This window comes from Ixodes scapularis, unplaced genomic scaffold (assembly GCF_016920785.2).
Source record: "Ixodes scapularis isolate PalLabHiFi unplaced genomic scaffold, ASM1692078v2 PGA_scaffold12__126_contigs__length_90152505, whole genome shotgun sequence".
Lineage (NCBI taxonomy): Eukaryota > Metazoa > Arthropoda > Arachnida > Ixodida > Ixodidae > Ixodes > Ixodes scapularis.
Genome location: NW_024609838.1, coordinates 87,845,286 through 87,867,259, shown reverse-complemented (window position 1 = coordinate 87,867,259; position 21,974 = coordinate 87,845,286). Strand labels below are relative to the sequence as shown.

General features: G+C 47.0%; 1 protein-coding gene across 1 annotated transcript in view; it reads right to left on the bottom strand.

The window, feature by feature from the left end:
* The window catches only part of LOC8034788 (gamma-aminobutyric acid type B receptor subunit 2), a 329,601-nt gene that overhangs the window by 150,310 nt on the left and 157,317 nt on the right, over positions 1–21,974 (bottom strand). The window contains exon 5 of the mRNA XM_042289254.1: positions 21,654–21,845. Coding sequence (XP_042145188.1) covers positions 21,654–21,845 — 192 coding nt within the window. The remainder of the gene's footprint in view (positions 1–21,653; positions 21,846–21,974) is intronic.

Below are 21,974 nucleotides of genomic sequence, written 5' to 3'. Positions count from 1 at the left end.
AAAGTTAAACGGAGTATGTTACGGCGTGAGATCTGTGGGAGAAGCTCAGTCTCCGAATACCAAGGATAGAAGACCACGTACCAGCCGCGGCATTGAAATGATCTGCGGCCCATCGCTGCGCCTGGGTGGCGCACTATTTGTGCATCGCGGAGGAAGACTGGAGACGGTAAAGAGGGCGTGGGATGTGATTTCGGTGCGGTCTTAACTTGCATCTGAATATAACAGTGCTATCGACGAAAGACAAATCGCAAATATTAAACGTGCACGGACTGCTGAAAATTGCTTGCGGAATGAATGCTCGAAAGACAAACGTTTGTAACATTTTTTTGTTACGTCACCAGTGGTGAAAAGCGGTACTAGGCTCCAACAAATACACGCCGAAAAAAGTTAATTCATAGTGGAATGAAGGTATTTTTCAAGAGTAGATGCTCTCCTTTTGAGAGATGCTGGGAAATCAGTGAAGATACAGGAGGGATGATGTAAAACGCGCATTAAAAAAATAATAAGTCAACAAATTTACTCCTCTTACGACTTTTGAAGTATCTTTCCTGGCACGTCTATAACCGGGCGGTGTTACGAGCCACTGTGAATATAAGGCTAAAAGTACAGTAACCGCCAAAGCGAGTAGGAAATCAACCGAACAGAGTACACAGGTGGGCTGAATAAATTGATAGAAACAAAATAATGCGACTGAAACAAAGATTAAAGTGAAAGAATGTAAGGTGGATCCTTCACGCGAACGAGCCGCAGCTAATCAGCTAGTGCCGACGATATAAAAAGAAAAGAGAAAAACTTGAATGGGCTAAGAAAAGCCAACAATCAAATCGCCCCACCGATCGCCGCAAGAGGGATAGAAGAAAATAATGAGATAAAAAGAAAAAAAGAAATTGGATGAGTGCAGGGGTGAAACGAAATCGATAAAATAAAAGAAAAAAACTTGAAATAAAGTGGAAAATAATTTGATGGGAATTAATGAACTAGACACGCCCGCCTCCTCGCGAAGGAAACTTGGAGGAGCTTCGTGGAATAAATAATAGAACAGGGAAGCCGCGCATCGACGAGAGCGGGGCGGGGAAATGCCAAAGAGAAAAGAGAGAAAAGCGAATAATAATAATAATAAAATATTTGAGAAGCCAAGGAAGCAAAACCGGAGCGGGGAATGAGAAAATGCTCAAACATTACCCGTTGCTTTTTATTTTTTGTTTTCGGTCGGGTTTTAGTTTCTGTCGCCGTTTTATCATCCCCTGCCGGTTGTTTATTTTTCCCGACTCCCTCATTCCTTCCTTTAAGCCCCGTGCGAAAGCATCGTTCTTGCACACGATAATTTATCCCGGTAATATCGATGGCCAATAACACTGCGAGGGAACAGGGGAGCGAGTGCTCGTTGTGCGGGTAGCCTTAATACAATCTGTTTGGTGGCAGTGGAGAGCGTGCGGTCACGTCACAGTGCCGAGCTGCGAGTGGAAGGATAGCGGGTAGACGGAAAAGGACAGCTGCCGTTGTCTCTTGTCGCTGTTCGAACGCGGCGGCGACCGGCGTTCGAACGCGGGACACTGCGCGAGGAGCAGAAGACGCTCTCGTTCGCTCTGCAGACTGAAGGGCGACAGGGGGCAGAGACAAAAGCCTTGCGTCTGTCCCCTTCCGACCAGGGCTGGGCAGTGTCACGTCACCGCGCTCTCTCGTATCGTCCTCTGCTTGAGTTTCTATCAGCATGGGATACAGGAAGTGTATGCGTAGACCTCAGGATGCTGGTAGCACGAAAGTGACATTGGCGCTCTTTGGCGTTTTACTTAAACATGCTCACGGTGGACATCGTGTTTTACCAGCTAGGTTAGTGCCTCTACAGGAGCCCTTTCCACCCCTCTGGTAGTTTAGATGATATTCCCTTCATTCTAAAAAAACAACAGCAAAAATAAAAAAAGTCGATCGATTGTTTGCGTTAAATATGTCACGCAGCATAGAGTGTACCCCCCCCCCCCCCCCCCAAAAAAAAAATAGTAAAAAAAATATGCAGGGTTGTTTTCACTGCAAAAATAAACTATGTATGGACGAACGCTCATTCTGCGCCCAAATGTAGCCCCGGCGGTCCGGACCGGGTGCCAAAGTTTCAGAACTAGCCGTTGCAAAAGTTGAGAGCGATTTGTTGACATTTTTAATGGGAAAATGGTGGCTGACGGGGCTCTCGAGTACGTGGAGCTGAATGGCGCAAGTTACGTAAGACGGCCGAAAACCGGCCCCATTTTCCTCATAATAAAAAACCAGAGAAGAGGGAAAAATAAATAAACGAACAAACACACATCGCCTCAATTTTGAGGCGATATGTTTGCTCGTTCGTTATTTTATTTATTCCCGGTTTGGGCTTTTTAAATATAAAGTTAATTCCCCAGCTCGCCCGAGTTTTTTCACTTTCATCGCTATACAATTTTCCAGTTGAAAAAAAGAAAAAAAGATTACAACATTTGAATGAGATAAGTGTTAGTTCGCAAAATCTGGCGTCTGCTTCGATCCACTAGCGCTACATTTGGGCGAATCATGAGCGTTCGGTGGTGCATGGTTTACTTCTGTGGTAAAAAAACAACCCTGTACATTTTTTTTTTGTTGGAAAGTAAGTTTTGACGTTCAAAAGAGAGGGCGGCTTTAAACAAGGCCTAGTCAGTCAGTGACACTTTACTAAATGCATGGCGTAGCTTACGTGCTTTGTGACTGGTTCTCGGATGTTCTCGACTACTGGAGCAATCTGATTGGCTCCGGAGCGATAATCAGAAGCTCGAGCCTTTCTTAAGGTTTCGGTAACTATAGCAGACTTTTCTCTTTCTGTGAACCAAATGTTTTTTTGTTTTTTTTTAATGAAGCGAAGCGTTTTTTGTCTAGGGGTTTGGTATTTCGGGAAGCGTAGATAGAGCGTGGCCGCGAGGCTCGGCACTGATCGGTTGAAATAAGAGCCACTGTATGGGGCAGCTTAGCTGCCAGAGTAGCGCCACGCTTTTCCCTGAGCCGCTTCTCACAGAGATTGCTCACACGCGGTGCCGTGGCAACGAGCCCAGCTGGCTCGGTTTCCATAGCAACCGACAGAGCCGAACAAAAATGGATGGATGATAGCAGCTGTACCCTTTGTAACAAGCGGTAGCTTTCGCCACCTAGCCTAAAAAAATGCTTTCCTTCCCTACTTGAAAACACCATTTCTCTCCCTTTACACTCCTGTAACTATCACCGGGCCGGGGGAAATAACGTTGGGGAATCAGGCAAACACAAAACGTCTTTTACCACTTTTCGACGAACGGATAGAGACATCGACGAAACTAGACTAAAAAAGTTGCCTCCCGGCGTCACTAGCAGTGCGGTTACCAAGGCAACCTCCCAGGCCCAAAATGGAGACCACTATCAATGCTTCTGACGTCGTGCATCTAGAATTTCTTTTTGCGTCGTGTCGCTACTCTGGCAGCTAGGCTGCAATATACAGTGACTATAGTTGACAAGTGGGAGAGGAGGAGTGAGATGCTCGAGGCTGTATGGATAACGACGAGGTCACGTGACCAGAGAGGGGTAGGCGAGGAGGAGCTCCACCACCTTGGCGCACTGAGGGAGAAGAGCTCGGCGGTATGAAAGGCTCTGGAGGATCGCCAGGTTTATCGGCCCGATTAGCGGTCGCTTCATTCGAGGAACAACTATCGAGTACGCATTACGCTATTTGCTGAAGACCGCCGGGAACATAGGCGTCTGACGTTTGGAAACTTCAAATTTCGCTAAAAGTTTGTGATTGCAGAACGTGTCAAGTACGGGATATAATTGCCTAGAAATTTGATATTCATTTTTTTCTTTATTAGGGAATACAGACTTTTTGAGCAACAGGGACAGCGGCAAATTCGCAGGCAGAAATGAGTGTTGTGGATATGTAATAAGCAAAACAGAAAAACTCAGCACCAGGTTAGAATACGTGAATTAATGAAGGCCAGCTCTGAGGCATATTAAAGGTTGGGAATTTCTTTTTTTCTGTAATCGTTCGAGTGCACAGAATTGTCTCGAGGGTACATGTATATACTGTTTCCCATTCGGTCCGACCCGATGGAGCTATACTTCGTTTCACCTTGGGTCCGAGCAGGGCCGATGTTATGAGCCAAAGGACCAATCAAATAGCGCAAAAAGCGCAACGTCATGGCGTGCTCTCTGCGCTTGATAGGACTAGCCGGCGGAGGAGCGCGCACAGAGAGACGGCGAATACCGGCTGGTCCTATCAACGCTGTTTGATTGGCCCTTCGGCTCATAACATCGGCCACGCACGGACCTCAGCTGAAACGAAGTATAATCAAGCAGCGCCAAAAGTGCACCGTCACGGCGTTCCTTCTCTTTGTGGTGCGCTATCACCCGCTAATAGAATCACGCGCAGAAAAAAGTCCGGGATCCTGGGGCATTCACTGTGCGGTAATAGTATAGACAGAAATGGCGAACGCACAAACACGTTGGGCGCCGCGGCGATGCACTTTTAATGCGAAAGCATTTACTGTCGCATGGAGCGAAGCCGGTGAAGCCGATGAAAACGGCAACTAAATTCTCAATGACGGGTCTTTGTATGTCACAGGAAAACGGCACCTAAATTCCCATTGGCCGCGAAAAATTTCTCAGGGAGCTTCGTGTAAACAAACTAAATTAATGAATTTAAAAAGAAAATTTCGTACGTTTCCATCAAGGTGGGAATCGAACGCGGGCCTCCTAAAGTTCATAGATAGGTGCTTCCTACAAGTAGCGATTCTTTGAAGCGCCCACTGCGTGGCGGTGCAGGTTTTAGGAAGCGAATAGCGGCGCACAGCCCAGGACCGAACTGATTGACGTCATTTTGTTCCAGCAGATAGTGCTTTGTCATTTGTGTCGTCTGTCGTTACTTGTAAAAAGAAGTATCGAGGGACTTTCGGGCCTCCAGGGTGCGAGACAAGCACGCATCCTCGACGCCACGGCGGCTCCGCGGTTCCGGCTGACTAAAGCTGCGCTTAGTGCGTGTGTCATGCCTTTCGCATTCCCACACGTAAGCAATCTTAAATGTCTCTGCCAATTTTTTTTTTAGGCGTTGTTTTGCTAGCTTGATTAGGTCGTAGCGTCGGCTCTGGTCGGACTGGAAGGGAAACAGAATATGTGGAAGATTTGGTTCGTTCTTGGGAACCATTAAGTCACATGCTCATTTTCTGGAAAAGAACGAAAAAATATGCTTTAAAAAAATATATATAATTACGTCTCGGGTCGAATAAAAAAGAAAGCCAACAAATATACGCGCTAAAATTCGAAAATGTCGCGTGTGTTTTTCTTTCTTTTACTAGATGCTACGAGAAAGCAATGCGCATACAAACACCAAAAATACAGGGAGAATCACGACTAAAAAGAGATTATCTATGGTTGGCTGGCTACATCTCAATTACTGCCCTTTCGTCTCTTTTGTATTGTAGTTTCTTTGTTGTTATTTCCTCGATCTAGGAAGCGAGCTTTCCTTTTTTTTGCGCCCAGATTGACTGTCCCCTGTTTTGTATTCGGGTCACGGTGAGGGATAGATCTGGTTACGCTCGACACGGATCGAATCAGCGAATGATTTGGGCTCCTGGACGCATCCCAATGAGGGGGAAAGGCGTGGCTGCCACGCAGAGCAGTCGGGGAACCTAGATGCAAGGGAGGGAGCATTTCAAATCACGGAGGGCGTTTGCAATTTCATGGCGGACGCCTCCTCTGCCACTTGAATGCTTGTGCGCATGCGCGCTTTGTCGCCTAAATTTCGATTTTAGTCACCGCGAGAACGTCACAGAGATCCTGCCTCTCGCGGAGCGAGCAAAGATGGCGTTCGTATACGGTTCCTCTGCTAACGCGCAAAGACCGCGGTTCGTCTGCTACGAAGCGTCATTCTGAGATGGTGATAAAGCGAGAAAATACTTGTGTCGTTTGCTCACAGAGAGAGAAAATAAGTTGATCGTCGGCTACTAAACAAAGCGCCACGGTGGAATTTGATCGGACGCGGGCTGAAATGTTTATCGCCTGCTATTTTACTTTGGAAGCTATTGACAAGTCGCGCTGCTTCGCTTACAGATCTCAGGTTGTTCTGCTGCCGTACGCAGGCAGACATCAACTGGTGGATGAGGGAGTGCTACGGAAGAGCACATCAGAAGCCGCCAGATCTTTCTCGCGTATATTGCCACGTGCGCTGAGTCAGCAGCGGGCTCGACTCCCAGCCGCTGGCTGGGGTTTCATCCCCGCCAGCGATTGTCCTTTTTATCTTTATTTTGTTCGCATGACTGAAATATTCTAGATGACTCGCGAATTTTGTTGTTTGTACGAGCTCGGAAACTTCTACATACCCACGAGCTTAAAAAAGGAGCTTCGCATGGGTGCTTGAGGGAGTCCTCCTTCCGTCGCCGTCAAAGTATCTACGGTATTTGTTACTTTATGTCTCTCCGCCCAACTCGCCGTATTAAACGTTTATTTTAAGTTGTTTTTTCTTTTTTTAAACGAGACTATGTTTTTTATTCCTGAGAATATTCATGAAACATTCTGGGAAAAATGTTGCCCAACTGTAAACTAGCAAACAGTTAAAAAATTCCTCATTGGTTGATTACGCGCAAACTGTGGTGTTACGTCCAATCAGCAGCCTAGAACGTCCTTGCTCTCGAGTTGACCAAAATCGGACACCTGGTGGGGAGGATAGCTAGCGGGCGGAGCAAACCCCGGAGGCACTTGCAGACCATCGGCGCTTTCGTCCTTTCCTTGCAGCTTGCATTGCAAAGCGTTGCCTACAAACCACGTGACCTCCAACGAACAGTTGGAAACACTCTGAAATTTAGGCACACTCAGAGCAGTGCACATGGGGAGGGCCAGTACAAAGCCCGTATATTGCACATTTACGAGGGAGCGGAAAGGAGAGATAGACGGCTCGCCGCTCGGGCGGTCCCCGTACATTTTTAATGGGATAACTTATTAGACCGATCCGTCCGTCAATAGAGCGGCCAGACGTAGTCAAGGAGGGAGTGTGTTGTTTGTTCCGCGATCACGTCGCCTTTTGATGGCGCCTTACTGAGAGGGCGGGGGAGGCACGGAACTGGAGCTGAAGTCGAGGATTGTTGCGCGGAAGACAGGCGCTGTGGAAATCTGCAATCGGTCGATAATTTCTCTCGGAGAGATGGCGTTGATGGGCCACTTATTCCCAATGCGTCATTTTGGTCGGTGTTACGAAAAAATATATGAACCTTCGTCAGCGAACTTTTTTTGTCTTATTTTGGAGTTCCGTCGACAGAAACAAAGCAAGAAAGCTCCTTTTAATGCTCAATGCGTCTCGGCGTATTAACATTATTCGTCATGCCCAATGGCCGAGGCTCGCTGATCATTGCATACTGTCATATTGGATAGTGAATGGAGCGTTGGTTTTTAAGACTAGTTCGCACATTTGCGTGTAAGTGTGACCGAGGCTTTGCAACTGCTCGTGAGCGTTTGCGATGAGTAAAAAAGCGCTACCTAGGGGGAAGTTTTGGAAGAGTATAAATCGGCGCATACTACTTCGAATTTTTTATCATAATTTTTCGCTGTGGGCTGAAAATTATTTTGAACACGTTATAAGTGACAATTTCTAGTATGTAGAAGTATGTAGATGTGACATCGCTAATACCGGAGATATCTTCAGTCAAGTAATACGTAGATCTAAAAAAAATCCCAGATTAGCAGAGAGATGGCGCCAGTGAATTTGAGCCGTCACTATCGTACGTAGCGCAGTCAATAACAGTGAAAAGGTAATGTGTGACGCCATTTTTACGGCGGCGTGTCGTCGGACGCGTAGAATTGAAAGCGTTACTAAGTCATGGTGCCATTCAGTAACGCGTTACTTTATTTTTCTGCCAGGTACTAGCGGCTTCGATGTAACGATAATAGTGAAGGAGCACTCGCAGTAGGGTAACGCAGATAAAGATCAAGAGAGGACAGAAGCTTACGCTGTTCGTGTCATTTCGTGCTGTTTGACTGTTCGTTGTCTCATAAACACGGCACTTTTCGAACGGGAGCGAGAAACCAGCCCGTATAGGTATCTAGCTTCGGCTAGAAAAAGAATATATATAATTTTTTTTTAACGTTTCGGTTTTACAAGATACGTGCGCAACGGAAATTATAAACTTATTTTGATCCACGTTATAATACGTTTAGGCGAAATAATATATTTTTTGTTTCTCCAATTTTCGGAGTTTGCAACGTTTTCTAGAAAAATAAGGTTGCACGATCGTAACGGGAGAGCGACCCCACGTTCAAAACAGATCGCGGAGGTAGGAAAACTAAGGGCGAACTAAACGTTAAGGTTTCTTACGAAAGTCCTCCTCGTTGCTCTATCGACGTGTTAGGGCCACTGACAGCTTCAGCGACGCAGGGCAGATTATGTAGCTCGCTTCGGAATTACTCCTTTGGTGTTTCTATCAGCTAGCACAGCGATCCTAGCGGCCGCGGAGCGTTAATAAGATGCATGGAACTCGTCATGTCCCGCGTTTTTTCAAAGCTTTTTTTTTTGTTTTAAATTTCGATGCTTTTGGTGAGCTTCAAAACGCTTCGCTCTGCAGCGAGAAATCGAGGCGCGCATACCAAGCACGATGCCGGGATATAAACAAACAAACCGAGAAGAACGGCGCCATGTCGAACTGTTCATATCCATTGCCGTTCTGTCCGCACCGGAAGCGAGAGATGCGTACGCTGCGCCCCGAAGACACGTATCAGCTCCGGAAATTGCTCCGAAATTTCCGTCTTGTCAATCTATTTTTTTCTTCTTTTCTTATTTACTTATAAATTAAAATATTGCGGCATTCCGAGTGAGTAGTGGATTCGTTTACCAAATGTGACTGGGGTGTCGAAATGCCCTTTAAAAGCGCCTTTCCACGCGGAACCCCTCTGAGAGAGCGATAAGGCGCGGTTCCAAATATGGATATTTTATTTTTCCTAATTCGAAGTCGACAACAGTCCTTCTATTTAGTTATTCCCATCTTAAGAAACCCATGGCGTAGCTTAATATGTTCAAGTTCTTTTTTCTTTGCTTTCGTTCTTCTGCTTTCGTCTTGAGCGCGTCACCGAAAGGGGGCGCTCTGCAATCGGAGGTGGTTGGCAGCGCCACCCATTAAAGAGAGCGTCCGCGTTGCACCCCATTATGGAGCGCTGACCACCCAGGGGCCCTAAACTCGTGAAACACAAAGTTGGAGCCGAAAGTTCGCGGAGGGCGCCGATTGGACGTCTTCGAAAAATGCGCCGTCATCGTCGTGATAGGCCAATCAGTGCGCTCCGTCAACCTGGGCCCCCAATTTGTGTTTGACGAGTTTAGCCCCCGACCCCCAGGCCTATTCTACAATCTAAAAAAAAATATTTTCTTGAAAGGTTCTTCGACGTCCCAAGAAGTCGTTCACCTCGTGAAGAACATGTTCGCCTTAAGCAGTATCTCTCCTGGTGCACTAGAAAGGCAACTGGGCGATGGAGAATACTTTCGCATCAAACGAGGAGCTTAAACGGGCCCTGCAACTACTTTATGACTGGTTTTTAATTTGCACCGAACTTGAGCGCACTGAACGTAGTAACTTAAACTTTTTTTGTCTCGACTTTCGCTTTATTTTAAAAGTCGTAGGTAAATTAATATTCCAAAACAGTTAAAACATAACCTCCTTCATGACGTCCTTGGTCGTCGCTTCAGTGGCCGTGAAAAAGAGGAGGGGCAGTGAGCTCAGAAAGCGCTCACCAAGGCCGGCTCACACTGCATTTGCTGCGCGACTAAACACTAATTCGGCATGACACTTCACTGGCCGCTACGACAGCAAACACGGGGTAAAGATCAGTTCAGAATGGGAGCCACTTCGCGCTGCCATACTGTCAAACGGCCAAATTGCAAGCCAAACCTGCTGCCGAAGGCCTTCGGAAAGCTCGGAACCGGCCGGATCCTCGAGCCCGTTTACGACCGCAGCGCCGCCGCGTACATCCGGGACCTTTCTACGCTCGCCGCTCGTCGGTGCCTGATCCCACTACACTTTCTAGTATACTCCGCTTTTTCCACCGCTTGGTGGCGGGTATGTCGACGGGTCATTTCTTGTTTCCTTACTTTATAAACCGCACTCGTTTCTTTTCTGATCTAAACTACTGAACAAAACTATTTTTATAAATATCTGAAACGGTTCGCGCCACTTATATTTTGTATTCTGACTAAAAATAAGCTGTTAGCGGGTCTGACCAGTAGTTAAGCCAGGACCAAAGACGTCACAAAATGCGCGCTTTCGGCACCGTAGGTGGAAGAGGTTTCCGTGTCGTCCGGTTAAAATAGGACGCACTGATATTTAGTTACTCTCTCCGTGCCCGCTGGTTTGCCCGAACCCCAAGAGACGTGGAAACCGCAAAAAAACTTAGGCGCTTAAATATAATTGCAGAACCCCTTTAAAAGTACGCCTTATAGGTTTTGGACGAGGAACCTTTTTAGGGGGAGCTTAAAGCAACTTAAAACAACGCGTCGCTTTTTTCCCGCCCTGGTCGCTTCTGCAATGAAATTTATGGCGCGACTGCTGCGCAACGCCGGTGGGAACGCGCCTTAAAGGGCCCCTGAAAAGAAAACAAAAAAGTTGTTTTAAAACAGCCTAATAGGAACACGAGTGTCAAAAAATAATTTTAAGCGAAAAAAAAAAATTAGAACAATATTGACGGCGCGAGACGCGATTTAGTCGGTAGCCACCTCCTTTCTAGTCGTTTTTTTTCTCTCGGCATTTCGGGCGCATGGAGGAGAGGTGGATCGTTTTCTCCTTCACGTTGATGTGAAAGAGCGAATTACCATCTCGTTTAGCGAATGACCATTCCGTGACGTCATGGACTGTGCGTGCAGAATTTCAAATAAATCTCTCGTCGTCAATATGGCTCTAACATTATTTTTTCGCATAAAATTAATTTGCTGACAAGCGTGTCCCAACCAGACTGTTAAAAAAAAAGGAGATAATTTTCCTTTTTCTTTTCAGGGGCCCTTTAACACTGCATTCACACTGGCTTTTGAATTGCAACTCCGAAGGACTCCTATCAAGCACGTGGCATAATTCATCATCGAACGCGCGTGAAAGTTTATTGGATCTTGATGCAACCGCGTTGGCAACCGCTTCGCGAACGCGTTTCGACCTCCAGAGGGAATGCGGCGTAGAGGTTTGGCTCCTTGAAATTCGAAAACCTACCCTCTGTTCAGCGTTGCTCCGTACGTGTTTTCCTGTCACCCGACCCGCGGCAGTTTCTCGGAGCTTGTTTGAATCGCGCGTCCCGCGGTTGCAAGCGCCAACGACGGCTGCACACCGCCTTGGTTTTCGTTTATCTTCGCTGGAAGGTGCCTCCGCGAAGGGTTTGTGCTCTCGGCGGTGCGGAAATCACTACGAGATGGCGCTCATTAATGCCGGTAATTGATAAAATCTACGTAAAAAATATTTTTTTCTCCTCTTATTATCAGTGTTCTTCGCTCGCCGGCTGACCGAGCAGACCTGCTGGGATTGAAAGGGTCGCGGCGGTTTTCTCCGACGCATGGAGGGGATCTGCGTTCTCAGTTTTCGGCTTTCGCGTAAACAAAAAGTGGGCGCCGAGTGTGGCCCCGATTGTTTTGCATTGCGCTGTGCTAAGGCAAGCTGACATTCCTTAGAAACTAAGGTTTGCTGCTACGCGGGATGTCAACGCCGGTCTGGTCGTGTTCAGTGCGAAATGCTTCTGCTAGAAGACGCACCCTGGCGCCACTGTTTTGTCCCAAACCTCGAATAGTCACTAAGGGTATTAAAAAAAAATTGCGAGGCTTATTTAGCTCTCTGGTCTCGCTACGTGACTATTTTCCTTGTATTTCTATCGGCGAATATCGTCATCTGTGTGGTTCCGAAGCAATAATACGAGGCTCGGAGGTCGACACATCGTGCCTTACTTAAGCTCTCAGTGGCTGTAGCTGCTTGGCTTAAAATCGAGCGAATTAAGTGACATTTCTTCCACAATAATAAACACCACAACTTCGCTTAACACGAATGAACGCGCCAAGCCAGTATCGATAGACCAATTGCAGTACGTACAGCGCCACGACGGAGGGGGATTTCGGGAACCCTCTGTACATATCAACGCATTTTCTCGTTGTGTCTCCGCGACTACGCGTGACTCGGCAGCTACCGTCAGCACTTGTCGCAGCCATCCGCCACCCTGGCCGTCAGTCGGTACGTCTTAGGTCGTTGGCGGCATACCGTATCCGCTCTGCCTTTGGCACCCGGATCGACTCTTCGTCTGCGCTGTGCCGTTGGACAGAACTTGACAGACATTCACGTCTCGCAGTGTCAGCGAATCCACTTATTTTGCGATGCAACCGTGGCAGGGTTCGACTAGGTTGGACAAAGCGTCGGTGCAGCGGATGACGGAGCCGGCATCAGAGCTGGCCAAATTACTCATATTTTGTAATTAAATTACATTACTAATTACTTTGCTGAAAATTGCTGAAATGTAATTAAATTACATCACAAATTACCACAGCCAGAAAGTAATTAATTACCATTACAAATTACTTTTAAAAGTAATGACATTACTTTCGCATTACTTTTGTATACTTTTAATTATAAAAGAGCTATTGATAACCTCCTTTTACAGATAACTTTATTTACATTATTTACACAGTTCATGGCACACAGCTAGAACTCTCTGTTGCATGTTTACCGGTGGACAGAGGAACGCACGCGACTGATCCGTTTCCCACCCCAACCCGGACAACTATTTTTGGAGATGACTGAGGACCCTACGCGGATTATCTCTGGGAGGGGGGAGAACAATTGTCATTGTTCGCAAAATCGCGTCGAGGCCGTTCCACCAGGGGCCTTAGTTCGACCTACTTCCCCTCCTTCGTTTCCCGAAAATGTCGAGCAGAAAAGCTCGAATGGCAGGCACTTACCGGCCCTATTTCTCACAGTGGAAGATAACACAGAGAGGGTACGCAGCATGCATCAGAAAAAGTAAGCGGAAACTTTCAAGAGGGGCCAGAAAACGTCGAATGCAAAACCGCAAAACATAGGTAGAGAATCGCGCTGAGCGGGTTTTCACAGTTCAAGAGAGCGGCAGAAAATGTCTAGCTGATAGCGGGCGCGAGAGTCGCACCAGCCGCATTAGCATCAGCAACATATCGGCGGCAGAAGAGCGTTTTTTGGAAAGGTGTAGAGGAAAAAGAAAAGCGATCTTGTGTATTGTGGACACAAAAATATGCCTGGTGCGAAAAAGTAATTAGGTAATTTAATTACAATTACCGTCGCTGGAGTAATTCATTACATTACTAAATTACCTGCTACAAAAAGTAATGAATTACATTACTAATTACTGGAACAAGTAATTAAATTACTGTAATTTCATTACAGTAATTACATTACTGCCAGCTCTGGCCGGCATGCAAAGAAGAGGGTCGAGAAAGGGGTAGCCTCGCGAGCTAGCCAACGCGATACCCTCTCCCCCGTTTCCGTGGTCTCGTCCGACCCGACTGCTCGAGCGTCGTTGCCTCGGTAACCCACGTCCGCTCGCGTATGTCACGTGGTGGCGGGAGCAAGCACGATGGGAGGGGCGTACCGAGGACTCCCATACTTCCTCGCGCCGCGCGCGAGGCCTTTTTGGGAATTTTTGCGAAGGGTCTGTCGTCGAACACGTAGAGAAACAATAGGGGCAAAGCTGAAAACAAAGAAGACCCGATGACACAGTTGTCTGCGGACAGGTGTCAAGCATGTTCCCAGCGTGTTTGCTTTGAACAGTGGGTTTCTGCGAAAGCTTTAGAAACATTTTCCCTTCGAGATAAAAAGGAACTCTTTGCGGGAACAAACTACTAGCCTCCGCGGACCTCAAGGATAAAAAAAAAAAACGCACGAATTAATAATTAATAAATTTTCCTAATTAATGTTTGAATTAGCGATAATAAACATATGTTTCCATTGAGGAACTCTCTATGTATCATACACAAAACCCTACTAAATCGACTCTTCAAAAAAAAAAAAAAAAACGATAAGGCAAAAACAAAATTTTACAACGTTCTGAAAAAACAAAAAAAAGTGTTTGGACGCGTTTTTAAGTTTCGTTTTTTCATCGGAGCGCATCTTTGCGTCCGCGGTCCTGCTCCCCGGTGTTCGCGGCGCTAAGCCAGCGCCTCGCCTCCCTCGTAGGATAGCGCGCGTGTGTTGCGCGTCTAGGCCAACGCTGAGCGGGACCGCGTACGCGGAGATGCGCTCCAATCAGACACCGAAACCTAGAAACGGGTCCAAACTGAGCATTTTTACGGAACATTGGAAAATGCTGCCGCTGCCTTATATATTAAAAAAAAAAGAGTCGATTTAGTGATGTTCGATGATGCAGAGCAAGTTTCTCAATCACACTCGTTTATTTTCACTACTTAAAAAATTAATTACTAATTTTTAGTTAATTATCTTTCTAATAAACACTTTTCTGCGGAGCCTCGACGTCCGCCAAGGTTGGCAGTTCGTTCCCGCAAAGAGTTTATTTTTATCTCGAACAGCATGTATCTAAGCTTTGCCGAAATATTTCGGGGGAACACTTTGTATATGTTTAGAGAGTGCCTGCGGACAGTTTTTGTATGAGAAATTAATGTGGCACGACTGCCATACAAGACACGCCTCAAAAGGGGTCTCGGACATTTTTTCTACTATGTATTAGCAGCAGGTACCGCGGCTTTAGACATTCCATCAAATGCAATGAAGGCGTGATAGCACGATTACGCTGTTCCTACCCTACCGTAGCACGGAGTTGGGGGAGGGTAGTAGCGTGTTGTGCTAACACTTTCCTCTTCCCTTCCCCAACCACACACACACACACACACGCTCTGCACGGCTCAACACCATTGGTCGGCCGTGCTATGACGCCAAACCACCATGTGTACCTGCGCTCCCTTGGGGAGTCTCGCCCGCGGCTTGGTTTTGGCGTGACCAACACCAACACAAGCAAGCGAGGTCCGTACAGGGTTCCAACATCAAGCTATATCCCTTCGGAAACGCTTACTCACTGAGTGATTGAGGGGGGAAGGGGGGTGACGTGTGAGTAAGCACATTTACGAAGGTGAAAGTCCATTTGTCAAGTGAAGTATTGTGTCTTTCCGAACAAGAGCTTCCGCCAGTGAAAGCGGAAAACAGCGTAGAACTATAAAAAGGAAACAATTAAAAAAAAAGAACTGTAAAAAGAAATCACGAAACGCTAACAAAACAGTAGGTACAAATAAAGTCCGCATATAGCAATCCAGCCGAAAAATCGGGCGGTGACAGCGACTAAACACAGAGTCAAACAGTTAGGCAATAGAAAGAGGCGGGAAGTAATCGAGTTACAAAGAATGCAGACGGTCAACAAAAAACCGGCTGTAGAAGAAGAAAAAAAGATACCTAAAAAATACACGAAAAGAAGAAGAACGGGCGCATAGCCGAGCAGACAACCGAACGGTTGAAGCGGCATATCCGAAGCCGAAACAACAGTTGGGGCGATTCCCGCGAGATTCAGCGAGAATCCGGCGGACACAGGAGACATTCATGGCAGCTCTGTTGGCTACACTCCGTTTCATCTTGGGATGGACCGTAGCGGATGCTAGGGGCTATCCCAGCCAATCCCACTTCGTGTTGGTATCACGTGACCTCCAGGATGGGCGCCGCGACGCAATGCCGCCGAGAAGAGAATGCCCTTTCTTCCCCCTAGCATCCCCTTCCACGCAGTGACACCTAGGTGGCGTCAGCGTCGTCGACCGGACATCTTGCAGCGTCTCGCAACAAGGGCGACGCTAGCAGACGGCGACGCCAAGACACACGCGTCTACCGCTTCGCGGCGGGCGCGTGTGTCTTAACGATGAGGCCAGATGAGGCCATAGCGGGTCGCCATCGGCCGATTCGCTTCAGCGGGTCGGCCGATGGCGACATGTTCTGGCCTCATCTTTTATTCGGGTATAAGGAATTTTTTTTACATGATTTTCCCCGTCCCGCAACGCTCTCCGCAACCCGCTACGGTACCCGGAACACTACAGTCGAGGCCATGGGCGCGCAGGCGCAGTAGCGGCTTCTTCTTTGCGGAAGGCTTCGCGGAGAAGGAAACGCGGTCTACGAAAACTCCCTATTAGGGAGTTTTCGTAGATTTTCGACAACTTCTTGTTGAGCGACGGTTGGGACGCGTAGTCAAAAGTAACGCTCGCAGCGATGGACTGGCAGGGATATCTCTTAGCGCCTGTGGCGGTCCATCGCGAGGCGAAGGCGAGCGTAGCGCGGGATAAGATCGCGAGCCCCCAGATTCGAAGGCAACGAGGGAAAAGGGAAAACCGGGAGAAGGCAAACAAAATGGCTTCATTGGTGCTATCTGGACGCGTGGGCGCGCCGGCACAAGTACAGACCGGCCGTGTAGCCTACTCCGCTTCACTTAACGATGGAGCGCAGCCGAGGCTACTGGAATATTAGAGCCAATCCGAGGGGGCTGCGTCTGTGTCACGTTGCCTTTGGAAGGGTCACGTCGTCACGCGGTACATAATTACGAGTGAGCTCCGAGACTGAGTCAAGAAAAGAACGGCACAACTCCACTTTCAAAAAACTAGTCTCTGATCGAGCGAGAACGATAAGGCTGTCTTTCGAAAGTCCGGCCTCCAGTAACCCTCTCCACGTCTTCCGTCGTGCTTTGGCTGAGCACACGTGCTCGAGTTACGTAAGGTCGAAGGTAGATCGAAGGTAGCAAGCCCGCTCTGAAAAAATATGAAGCTCTTCCCTGCCGTTCACACCTTGTCTGTAACTATGGAGTCTAGGTTTTAGAGCGCAGCTCTTAGGTGCCGTTTCCGGGGTTGAGCGGCGTCCGCGTCGGCGTAACTGCGCCCTTTGCATTATAGAACGTCATAGTTTCCCCGCTGAATTTAGCGGGAAAATGGACGTCACGTGACCTCAACACCAATTCAGTTTTCCATCTAAGTTTAGCGGGAAAGTTCTCGCTAAATTTAGCGGGAAATTTAGCGAAAATTTCCCGCTAAATGGGAGGGGAGCAGGAGAGGAGTGTATGGAGGGGGAGTAGGGGCATACCCTCCCCTCCTCTTCCTCAGGAGTTGCGCTCCTATTTGCTATTACAGATCATTGTAAACGGCTTTTATTTTTTGCGCTCTTGTTCTCTCACCTCAATCTCAGGGTTCTTCGCAGGTACGGTCGATTTTCACCGAGCGTTTAAGCTCTTACTTCTTATTCGCGCGATAATATCCCCGGAGCTCGATTGGCTGTTACGGCTCGTAGCGTCCAATGCGGTCCATCGCATTGTGAAACGCCGCCAAACGGACAGCTTTCCGTGGCCCAAATGCCGCGCGTACCGCTTTCCTATCCGCGCTAATCCCCCGAAGATGGAGAAGGATTTTCCGCCACTCAGAAAAGATATCTGTTCCACGGGTTATTACCGGAATGACGTACACCCTAAACTCCGTTCGGCACTAAGCGGACAGTACGGTGGGGAAGCTACGGCCTCGCTGGAACACTCGAACGCTTACGTTTCTCCACGTGATCACGCTCCTGGCCATACACACGGGCTAAGAAAGGGGTCAGGCGATGAAAGGCTGGAGGTTGATTGATCCGGTGAGCGAGTACCTTTCACTGCACTGTCAGCTTGGTGCTAAGCGGGGTACAGTGTCCGGCGCGGAAAGGCGTTACCTGCATCTGAGCGCACAAGAACATCACTTATGTTGGTTGGGTTCTTGGGCTGAAGGTGTTTTGGTTGAACGCGATTGCCTGACGAAACAATGCCGGATAAAAATACGAGACCTGAAAGGGGAGCTTACGTGCTCTTATCACAGGAAGAGCTCGCCGTTCGTTATGTTCTACCATTTTGTGTCGGCTGTACGTTCTTTTATTAGTAGCGTTTCATGGTCACTATAATTAGATTATCATTTTGCCCTAATCCCGCACGTTGTTTTATCGCCTATCCTTTCGTTGTGTTTACAGTCGTATAGAAGAAAAAAGTGAGCAGTGCCGAAAAAAGCGCAAACAACAACAATAAGAACAACAACAACAGCAACAACAAGAGGACGATACTTTACTCCGTCTGTTCACAGAGATCCGTCCGTGTTCTTCGTTTTTTTCCGCGCTGCTCTCTTTTGGAAACCACATTTTGAGCCAACTCAATCAATTCTCCACCGTATACAAAACAATACAAGACAATACAATACATTTTTTTTTTCTTTTTCATGCATTTCACTTCCTACCCAGATAAGCCAATAACGTTTTTGTGAGTAGGGACGCGTGGGACGCGGCAGGTAATTAACAACCATAATAATTTTAAAGATTCAACCCATTCTATATGTTTAATCAAACAAAGAAATTATAAGAAAAGAAGCGGTTCAAACACAGATACACAATAACAGGTAGAACGGACCTCTATGAGGTACACGCTCAGCTACTTACTAATATGTCTCAAAGCGTTGTTTTAATAATCAGTAAAATTCATACTTTGGTCACGGTCGTATGTAGAAAAGCTTTTGTTAATTTTCACTTTTTTTTTCTCTTCCTCTGTTCATTCATTCATATTCTTGCTATATTTTTCATTGCATGTGGATTTTTGCACTCAATCAGCTCCTCAGGTAGTTCGTTAAAAAGTTTAGGCACATAATATTTTCTTGTAGACTCTCCATACATTGTCATCATAAATTACTCTAAATATTTCCCATTTGGTCGTGGTGTTCTTTCTTTAACAACTTCTATTGTATGGTAATTTCTTAAAAAAAGTATTTTGCGAATATGTCGTATTCCAATTGATCACTGAAGTAAACTACGCCTAGTTCTTTATGTATATATTCTTTTAAATCGTTTCGTTTTTTTTTATTTGGCAACCCACTACTCTGAATATCGCGTTTTGGAGAGTTTCAACTTATATTTGGAGGTATTTGGCACAGTGCCCATAAGCAGCTATAACATAATGCATTAGAGATTTTCCTAATGAGTTATAAATCTTGAATGTGAAACATATAGGCCACCAACGTCCTTAAGGTTATGCACACTTGCCCTATGTGAAAGTCCCATTTAAGATGTTTATCGATATACATTAAAATGTATTTTGCATCTTTGATATATTCGATTGCTAGGCATGAAGAAGTTTTATCCTGCATTTTAATGCGTAATTCATCTAACGGTATTTTTCTAGGGCCTCTAAAGCAGATTCTTTGAGTTTTGGTGGTATTTACGATAATCTGATTTTTACAGTATCACTGAAAACATATTGTGAATGTCTTCTTCTACTTCTCGAACGGCGAATTCATAATTTTTGTGGGCATGGACTATTATTAGTGTATCACCGGCGAACTGGAATAATTTGCTCGTTAGTTTTACCCAAACATTATTATTCACGTATACATTAAACAGTAGTGGGCCCAGAACAGTACCTTGCGGTACTCCTTGTAAACAGTAGAGGGCCCTGAACGTTTAGAGGGATTGCTAATGCGCCAACGAAGGAACGTCCTGATATATCATCAGCATCAAGAAACAGAACGGACCTGGAACGAGGTGCGTACAGACGGAGCTTGGTGTATGTAAACCTCGGTCCTGGTCTTTTGTGTGTGTGTGTTGTTTTCTATGCGCAGTTCATATACAAGAGCTCTGCAAAACCAGCTAGACTTACTTCCTATCGTGCGTCATTGGTCGAATGCAAAGCTTGAATGACTTTGCACGAGTGCCCTGAACATCGAAAAGCAGCGAGGGATCGGTGCATAATACCGCGACTTCATAATTTTAGCGTTGGCAGTGTTTAGGGTAACTCTTGGCAGCTGAAAACCCTCTGCTGTAAACATCTCTAAACCAATCTAAAACAATGGGGAACCACGCCAAACAACGATTCAAAAGCCTCGACTACAGCCAGCATCTGCTCTGAATAGTGAATTCAGCTCGGTGTGAGACTTGTCTCTTCACAAGTAATATCTTATGTTTGCCGGTCGTATGCGGGAAACATTGTATCAGGCTCGAAATTACTTCACTCTGCCTCCACTAGGGGACTATGCGGCTCTGCTGAAGCGTTGTTCCTCCAGTGGTTTGAACCATCCGAACTCCTTATAATTGGTTATTTTCCTCTCTATCCTAAAACATTCGTTTTCTTTAGATGTGCTGACCGATTTTGAAATAATAAACTGACGAGAATGAGCCTGATCTATCGAAGTTTGGTCGCTTTATTTAATGTTGACGCGCGAGTAGGATGACACGTATTACCGTCCTGTACAACGAACACCTACATTACAACCGTTGAAAGTGGGATTTGAACAAAACATTTGAGAGTCGAGAGCTCTCGGTCTGCGGCTGCCAAGCTGTGACTCAGTTATGCCCTGGCCTCGTTACACCGAGCAAGCCTCTTTCTTTTAGCGAAGGTTTCGTCTGTTGAAGATTAATACCCGCAGGACCCACCGAAGGAACTATCGTTACGTTACATCACGTCACATGATGTGGCCGCATTAATTTGCCCGCTAAATTTCGCGGAGAAATTTATGTTATGTGTCTTCAGGTCACACAATGCGATCACGTGACATCGTTTGCCCGCTAACTTGACCGAGGAGATTGACATCACACGACCAGGTCACAACACGTGGCCACATGTCAATTTCTCCGCAAAATGTAAAGGGTATATTAACGTCAGGTGACTTCAAGTCACCTGACGTCGAGTCACCTGACGTTAGATTGAGCGGTTCCTTGCGGTGCTCTGCAGATGAATCGCGGTCATAGCTGAGGAGCTGCGCACTCCACTGAGCACACAGTTGCACTGCCGTGTTTTAATTCCGCGGCCTTACGTCGCGCTAAATTTAGTGAAGGATTTTCATGTGACACTGACGTAAGGTGACACTGTAGAGTTACACGACCTAGTCACGCGACACTATGACGTCAAGTGACACTAAACTGCCGCTAAATTTAGCGGATAAATGTTCCCAGTAAATTCGGAAGGGAATTGGTGACGTCCCGTGACGTTATGTCACGCAACTTTGCAACACTCTGACGTCGCATAACGTGGTGTCATGACGTTTCGTCACAGGAAACCGTGACGTCACGTGGAACTGCGGGTCTCCGGCAAATTTCACGAAGAAAGTTTACCGTTAAATGTTTCCGCTCAATTTAGAGAGTTTCGAAGTACACAGTAACATACCCGACAATTCTCTGCGATACCTCGCCCATAACGACTTTCGCCGTAACAAAAAACGTGGAAAGTCCTTTCAAAATGTTTTTTGGTCGGACGGACCCCAAAGGTACGATGCCTGGAACGCGTTGTCTAGTGGCGTTCTGTCCTGCGCGTACATCAAAAGCGTTCCCCAAGTGGCGACATATGACGTCAATGACCTGTCATGCTGTACGAGGTCGCAATCTGGGCGGTTGGTCGAAGAAATTCTGGCGAAAAGCACGAGCGAACGCGAGTGTCGCTCTCGTCATAGCGTCGCGACTCCTTGCTGCCGAAGGTTGTGTGAACTGTCAATCTGGAGAATGCCCTGCGGCAGAACTGGCGTGTTTCTGGTCCAACAGCGCTGCTGTAACACCGCCAGGATCGCGGCCGGCGACAGCGTGACACTTCTATGACGTCATCAGGCGGAAATCGATGGGCCATTTTCTAGGACGCGGTAAACACGCCGGTTGGAGACACGCTCCAGGTGCCACACAAAGGGTTCCTCTAACGTTGTTTGCGAGGGAGACACTCACGAGTCCCGAGACGGTGATATTCTCGCTGGTGCTGAGCGGCAGGAGGTCGGTGCCGATGTAGCCCTCGATGGCCTCGGTCATCTGCGAGGGCTGGCAACTCACGTCCGCCTGGGGCGCCTCCCACCAGCGCTCCCGATACATGGCCACGATGATCCACTGGTACTTGCGCCCGTACATGCCCATCTTGAAGGCCTGCAACGCGGCACCGGCGAATTACCCTCTGTGTGAACGCCGTGTACAGTCGAGCATACTAGTCAAAATACCCTTTTCCAAAACTGCGCCCCCTCAACCTACTTTTGTTTCGAGGGTGCCATCTTTTTC